Source organism: Telopea speciosissima, chromosome 1, assembly GCF_018873765.1.
Source record: "Telopea speciosissima isolate NSW1024214 ecotype Mountain lineage chromosome 1, Tspe_v1, whole genome shotgun sequence".
Lineage (NCBI taxonomy): Eukaryota > Viridiplantae > Streptophyta > Magnoliopsida > Proteales > Proteaceae > Telopea > Telopea speciosissima.
The window spans coordinates 66895165-66902300 of record NC_057916.1 but is presented as its reverse complement, the minus strand read 5'-3'; the positions used below and the strand labels follow the sequence as shown (position 1 = coordinate 66902300).

General features: G+C 45.8%; 1 protein-coding gene across 1 annotated transcript; it reads left to right on the top strand.

Moving 5' to 3' along the window:
- Positions 1-1082: 1082 nt before the first annotated feature.
- On the top strand, positions 1083-3498 carry LOC122650656 (G-type lectin S-receptor-like serine/threonine-protein kinase LECRK2). The gene has a single exon (XM_043844073.1). It carries the CDS (start codon positions 1442-1444, stop codon positions 3428-3430), a length of 1989 nt encoding a protein of 662 aa, XP_043700008.1. The 5' UTR covers positions 1083-1441; the 3' UTR covers positions 3431-3498.
- Positions 3499-7136: the final 3638 nt, after the last annotated feature.

Below are 7136 nucleotides of genomic sequence, written 5' to 3'. Positions count from 1 at the left end.
AATACCCATACTAATACAATACATATCATGTAGTATCAGCCCTTATAGAGCCCATATCGGACAAAAATTCAACAAAGAATCACATTGTGGCTGATACATCGATTTGACACCTAAACACATTAATGTTGATATTATGTCGAGGCCAAAGTTTTCCTTCTCTTTAAGATAGATGAATTCCTTCTCCTCTTATGAATGGAACATACGATTGGACTCTTAAGTCATTATCACACTTCCACCCCCTATTGACAAGTCAAAACTACCATTAATGTTGACTCTAATCACATGTTTGATCTAATACCTAAATACATTAACGTTGATATTATGTCAAAGCGGAACTCTTCCTTCACTCTTTGATATTGGAAAAAATCCTTCTCCACACGTGAATCAAACATGTGCTTGGAATGTCATCATTACACTCCCCCCCCCCCCCCACACACACACCTTGTCATCCACTCATCCCAAGACTCCCATCTCCCATGACAAAGAAATTCCTACTTCACCTTGAGTAAAGAAAAACTTGTCCATATGTTAATTAGGTATTATTTTGTGTATTTATGTGTATTATACACATTTCATAGTTACCATTCGTTTTTTCTTTTCCTCTGAACGTATAAATTGTATATCGAATTACTTGATATACAATTTATAAGTTTGGAGGAAAAGAAAAAACACGTAGTAGTTATGAAAGATGTAGACATGTGAACCTGCAAGTCAAAGTAAATTCAATTTCGTATCAAATTTGAACAATGTTTAAGAAATAAGGCCTTCCGGTTCGATGTTTTCAACCATACAACAAGAGAGAAGGCCTAACTCTTTTTGTGGTCATCAAAACAAAAAATAAAATCCAAATCAAGTGTTCAAGTCAAGTCATAGTTGATCAACTCGTTTGGTCAGCTAGATACTTCTCTATAGTGCTTGCTCAGATAATCATCTCCCTTTAAATTATTGGGCAAAACTCCCGAACACTCTATGAAGATCTTTTCTTGTTTGGTTTTGAAACTTCAAATCTTTGCTTGTAAAATTTTTTGAGTTCTCTCAGGCCTTTGTCAAATAGCTTTTGGCAATGGCTTCTAATGCTGCTTTTCTTCATGTTCTCTTCATCTCTTTTCTTCTTTTTCCCCTCTTTGCCGTCTTTCAAGCTAATAACGTGACTTTAGGTACGCATCTCATAGCGGGCGACGGAGGTTTATGGGCTTCACCTTCCACTGACTTTGCCTTCGGATTTCGGCCTCTGGAAGATAAGGATTCCTTCTTGCTCTGCATCTGGTTCAACCAAATACCAGAAAAAACAGTCGTTTGGTATGGCAATGATGGAAATCCAGCACCAAAAAAATCCAAAATTGAGCTTACAACAGATGGCCAACTCCTGCTTACCAATCCCAAAGGCTAGCAGTTATGGAAGGCTGCAATCATCAATCCCAGCGATGTCGCTTACGCTGCCATGCTCGACAATGGCAACTTCGTGCTTGAAAGTAACAATTTTGTTCACATATGGGAAAGCTTCAGCCAACCTACAGACACTATGTTGCCCGGACAGATACTGCAAGTGGGTGGCAATCTTTCTTCTCGGCTGTCGAAAACTAATTACTCAAGGGGAAGGTTTCAGCTCCGAATGCTTGATGATGGAACTCTCCAGATCAATCCTGTCGCCTTGCCTTCTTACTTTCCTTACGATTCCTACTTCTCTATTGATGCTATTCCCGCTGATAATCGTTCGACGTTAGTCTTCAATGAATCAGGCCATCTTTATATACTGAGGAGCAATGGAAGCATAGAGGATCTCTCACCACCCAACATACTCCCAATTTCTGATTTCTATCACAGGGCGACCCTTGATGTTCGTGGAGCATTTTATCTGTACAGTCATCCAAGGCCTTCACGTGGTGGCAGTGGAGACTGGGCCACTGAGAAATCATTTCCTGAGAAGGTCTGTGAGATTACTGGGGGCCTAGGCAGTGGTGCTTGTGGGTATAATAGCTACTGCGGAGTTGCTAATGGGATGCCCAGTTGTGAATGCCCACCTGAATACACCCTGAATGACCCAAACAACATTCTCAGTGGCTGCAAACCAAAAATCCCACTTGTATGTGAAGAAAATCAATCTGGTTCCCTTAAGGATCTGTTTGAGTTCAAGGAGCTGAGTGGCACCAATTGGCCATTCGCTGATTACGAAAGATTTGAGCCCATTACTGAAGAGGACTGCAGGAATTTTTGCTTGCAGGACTGTTACTGTGCAGTTGTTATTTATAGAAACGTGACATGCTGGTTGAAGAAGCTTCCACTCTCCAATGGGAGGTTAACCGCAAGTGACACTGGGAAGGCTCTGTTCAAATTAAGGCGTTCAAGTTCTTCAAGCTCGAAGAAAAAAGATCGAACAATAGCTATCCTGGTTGGATCATTGGGTAGTTCAGTATTTATCAACTTCGTATTGTTAGCTGCAATTTGTCTGACTGCTTTCATTGCTTATCAAAAAAGACCAAAAAGTAGTAAGCAAGATTCAAGCATTTCAGAGTCTAATCTGCGTTCATTTACATATAAAGAACTCGAAGAAGCCACAAATGGGTTCAAGGAAGAATTGGGAAAGGGTGCTTTTGGCATTGTTTACAAAGGTGTCTACCCATTAGGCTCTAAAAATATGATTGCAGTCAAGAGACTAGACAAGGTGGTTCAAGAAGGTGAGAAGGAATTCAAAACAGAGGTAAGTGTGATCGGCCAGACCCACCACAAGAATTTAGTTCGATTGTTTGGATTTTGTGAGGAAGGGCCACACAGGCTTTTGGTTTATGAGTTCATGAGCAATGGCTCTTTGGCAAGCTTTCTCTTTGGACTCTCAAGGCCTCATTGGGACCAAAGAACCCAGATTGCAATCGGGATCGCAAGAGGGATTGCATACTTACATGAAGAATGCAGCACCCAGATCATCCATTGTGATATAAAGCCTCAGAACATACTTCTAGACGATTTTTTCAGGCCAAGGATTTCTGATTTTGGATTGGCAAAGCTGTTAATGCCTGACCAGGTCTTAACTCTTACAGGTATTCGAGGAACTAGAGGGTATGTGGCACCAGAGTGGTTCCGGAGTATGCCGGTTACAACAAAGGTGGATATTTATAGCTTTGGAGTGATGTTGTTGGAGATTCTCTGTTGTAGGAGGAGTGTTGAGACAGCATGGGGTGAAAATGAGAAAGCAATATTAACAGATTGGGCTTATGACTGCTACAGAGAAGGTAAACTTGAAGAGTTGGTGGAGAAGGATGAAGAGGCCTTGAGGGATGAGAGGAGGTTACTGACATTCGTGATGGTGGCAATTTGGTGTATTCAAGAGGATCCATCACTGAGGCCAACAATGAAGAAGGTGTCACAGATGCTTGAAGGCACTGTCGATGTTCCCCGTCCACCATGCCCTTTTCCCTTCAGCTCAGTTTGTTGATCACTATCTCTCTGTGTATTCTTGTATTTTGGTGTTTTGTATCCTGTATTTCTTATTAATTATCACTATAATGCAGACATACTACAATATAAGTTAAAGACCTGTGTTTTTTTACTTTCCTTTTTTGTGAAGAATCAAAGATCTTGTGAACCTCCTCAAACTTACAGCCTAATTACAAAGTTAGAAACACAGAGGGCTATCTTTATCACTTCATGGCAATCTAATTAAAATAAGTCCTCTATTGAGTTTGTGATTGTTGAAACGGTTTTTTTTTTTTTTTGGATGGGGGGTGGGGGGTGGGGGCGGATTCTTTGCAAAAGAAAGATTGTAAGTAGATGCGGTGGTAAGGCAAGTGAATTCAGTTGCAAGTCCTTTCTTACAATAAGCTTATCAATGGTATCCTGTTTTGCCAGACAGTGAGCTGTGTATTTGTTTTCTATTATTCCTTTTCATTCTATGTTAATATATATAACATTTATTGTGTGACCAAATCGTTCTAGTTTTCGTTGGATAATAGTGACATTGTTACAGTATTATCATCAATTTATGATGTTAGTGGCTAATTTCAAGAATTTCAAGGTCATGGGGTAGCTTTAAGTGCTACTGTGTTAACACCCCCCTCCAAGAAGAAAAACTCTGTTTTATATCAGTAACTAGGTAATATCAAAGGCAGCCTTAGAGGGTACTGCATCACTATCTCTCTCTTTTCAATGTTACAGTTTTGGTGGTATAAAGGATTGGATAGATTCAGCAAATTTAGTGGTGTTGCATTGGGAAATCGTCGGGCGGTCCTGCGAGGGCCGTCACCTGCAAGAGGACCAAGAAGTCACCAGAGAGAACCGGTGTGGTTCCGGCCTAGGGCTCTCCGATGCCAAAGTCAGATCTCCTGAGCAAACAGATGAATAGTGATTATTCAAGATGGGTTGAGGGTGTGAGATACCTCTTCTTTTATAGTGGTCTGTGGTGGAGTGGAGAGTCCCTAGTAGATGTGGAGTCTTCTTCGTGGGTGGAGGAGTCCTGAGTAGTAGGGCTCCTCCCTAGTTGGTTGTCTTCCCGTGAGACTTAGTATCCCAGTAGGGTTGTCCTTCTTGGTGGATAGATCCTTGTACATGGTAGATAAGGTCCCTAGTGCTTGAGTCCATCTAGGTTACGTAAGTGGTAGGTGATGGCCCAAAGTCCTCGCGGTGGTGTATATCTTGTTGGCGACGTGGTGGTGGTGTCGTCCAGCTTGTACCTGCACCCTGTCGAGGTCTCAACACCTCAGTGGATGAGGCCTGAGAGGGAAAGATGTCCAGGTGGTCCTTGGCCCAAGGTGGGTGGTGCCCAGGGCGGCTGGCGCCCTAGTGGATGGCGCCCTAGGGGATGGCGCCCAAGTGTGGGTGATGGCACCCAAGGTGTAGCTGGTGTCCGGATGGATCTCCTGCTGTTCAGGGACACGTGGCATCTTCTGATAGGTTGAGATGATTTGTGGTTCATCATTTGCCCTCCACTCTCTTGGAACGATGTGCTCAAGAGAGTTCTCTATACACTTGTATGTTACCTAGGGGGTTGGCGGCAAATAATCTCTCTCAGGGGGTGAGTCTGCAAATTGTTGGGTGAGGGAGAGGTTGTGGGTTCAAACCCCTCCTCTCACATCTTTTTACCTTTTTCTTTTCTTTTTTCTTTTTTATAGAGATATGTATTCTTCTTTTTCTCATTCACTTTCCATTTCCTCTCATTTCCTCTCCTTCTCTTGTCTTTTTCCTTCCACTTCTTTGTTTTTTGGCTCTTCTCCCCTACCTTGTTTTTTGTCCCTCTCTTGGTGTGCCCCCCAAGTGTTTGTCACGTGTCCTCTCTCATGTCCTCCCTTGCCTATTAGCCTTGGGACTTGGTGTCTTGTGGCTTGCCTTGAGCTTGCCTTTGTGGTGTCTTCTCTATTGGAGATGTGCCTACGGTCTTGTCCCTAGGCTCGTGCTCTAACCACCACCCATGCTTGGGCCTTGGCTTTGGCCTGCTCCATCCACTCTTGGCCACGGCCACGCTTGCGCCGTCGGGCCCGCCTGTCATCGTCGCGCCACGTCTGCTTACCGTCTTTGTGCCTGCCTTGGTGCATCACGCTCGCCCAGGTCTTCACGCCCTCCTTGGTGCATCATGCCCACCTGCCTGTCGCGCCCGCTTGTTCATCATGCCCGCCTGTCGTTAGTCACGCTCGACCTGTCGAGCCCTCCTGTTCGTCGCGCCCGCCTGTCATCGCGCCCGTCTTCTCTTGATCGTGGTCACCGTCGCGTCGTGCCCAGCCACCTTCTCTTCGTAGAACTTGCCTTGGTCGTGTCCCTGTCTTGGCATTTGGCACCTGCGGTTTGCGATCCGCGTCTGTGTAGTGTCAATGCTTGGCCTTGTTTCGATCAGTGCTTCTGCGGGGTTGGCGCCCGGTAAGAGCCTATACATTTTTTTTTATATTTTTTGAGATGACTTTCCCTGATCAGTTCACATGTTGGTGGTTGTAGGTTGACATCCCTCTTCGGGCGTTGGAGATTGTCGCTCCGAGTAAGTAACTTGATCCTTCCTTCTTTATTCATGTCATCTCCCGACGACTCCGATCCGGCCACGGCCACGGCTGAGTATCCTGGGGAGTCTTTGTCTGGGTCGTCCTCCCCGACGGGTACCGCCTCGTCATTGCCCTCTCCCCTGCTAGTGTTGGGGAGGAGGAGGTTCCTAGAGGCTCCGCCTCTAGTGTCAGTAGGGGTCACAAGGTTCCCCGGGCCTCGATTAGGGATCCTCGCAGTACGTTGGCCCAGACTGCTAGTGTCCTATCCGCCTCGGACTTAGTTTCTATCTGTCGCGTGTTTCATATCCCTCCTGAGATCGTTCTTCGTGTCCCCGGTCCAAACGACCGTGCCTACTCCCATCGAGCGGATGAGGTCTGCCTCTACCATGTTTTCTTCACCTACGGTCTTCGTCTTCCTGTCTCCCGCTTTGTGGAGTTGGTATTGGAGCATTGGTGCCTTACCCCTGGGCAGGTGTTGCCCAACTCTTGGCGGATTATTTTAGAAGTATGTGCTTTTTGCCCGGGCGGGGCAAGCAGCCACTATTCCCCTATTTTCGTACTTTTACGTTTTGAGGAAGGGGGACGGCGGGTGCCACCACTTCGCCCATTGTGCTCCCAAGGGGGCTCTTGCTGCATTTGATCCTATTGTGGGGATTACCGACTCGGTGAAGCGCTGGAGGGATCGCTTCTTCTTTGCCATGGTCCCCCAATGTGCATTGCGGTTTACCTGGGAGGCCATTGATCTCAAGAGGGTGAACTGCCCTCTTGCACTGAGTGACTCTGAGCTCGACACCCTCCGGCACTGTCAAGGAAGCGACCTGTTTGACATTCATCAGTTGGATTCTGAGGCCTTCTTGTGCCTCTAGAAGTTGAGTCCTGGTAAGATTTTTCCTTTTTTGCTTGCATCCATGTTTATCTTCTACTTTACTAGTTGCCTGACTTGTCTTGTCGTCTTGATTTGATGTTGTTATGCAGTGAGTATATGGCCGGACCTTAACGTTTACCGGCCCAGTATGCAGAGGAAGGGCCCTTCAGTCGCTCCTCCTGTGAGTGGTTCTGGTTTTGGAGCTACTGGTGTCAACGTTCCCCCGGTCCCTGCCCCTTCTTCTCTTGTGGTCGCTGGGACCAAGCGAAAGGGTGGTCCGGATTCTTCCAGTGTGACGAGGTCCGACGTGCGTG

Bases quoted from the DNA above. Each gene is read 5' to 3' on its own strand.
- LOC122650656 (XM_043844073.1), top strand. From the start codon at position 1,442: ATGCTCGACAATGGCAACTTCGTGCTTGAAAGTAACAATTTTGTTCAC.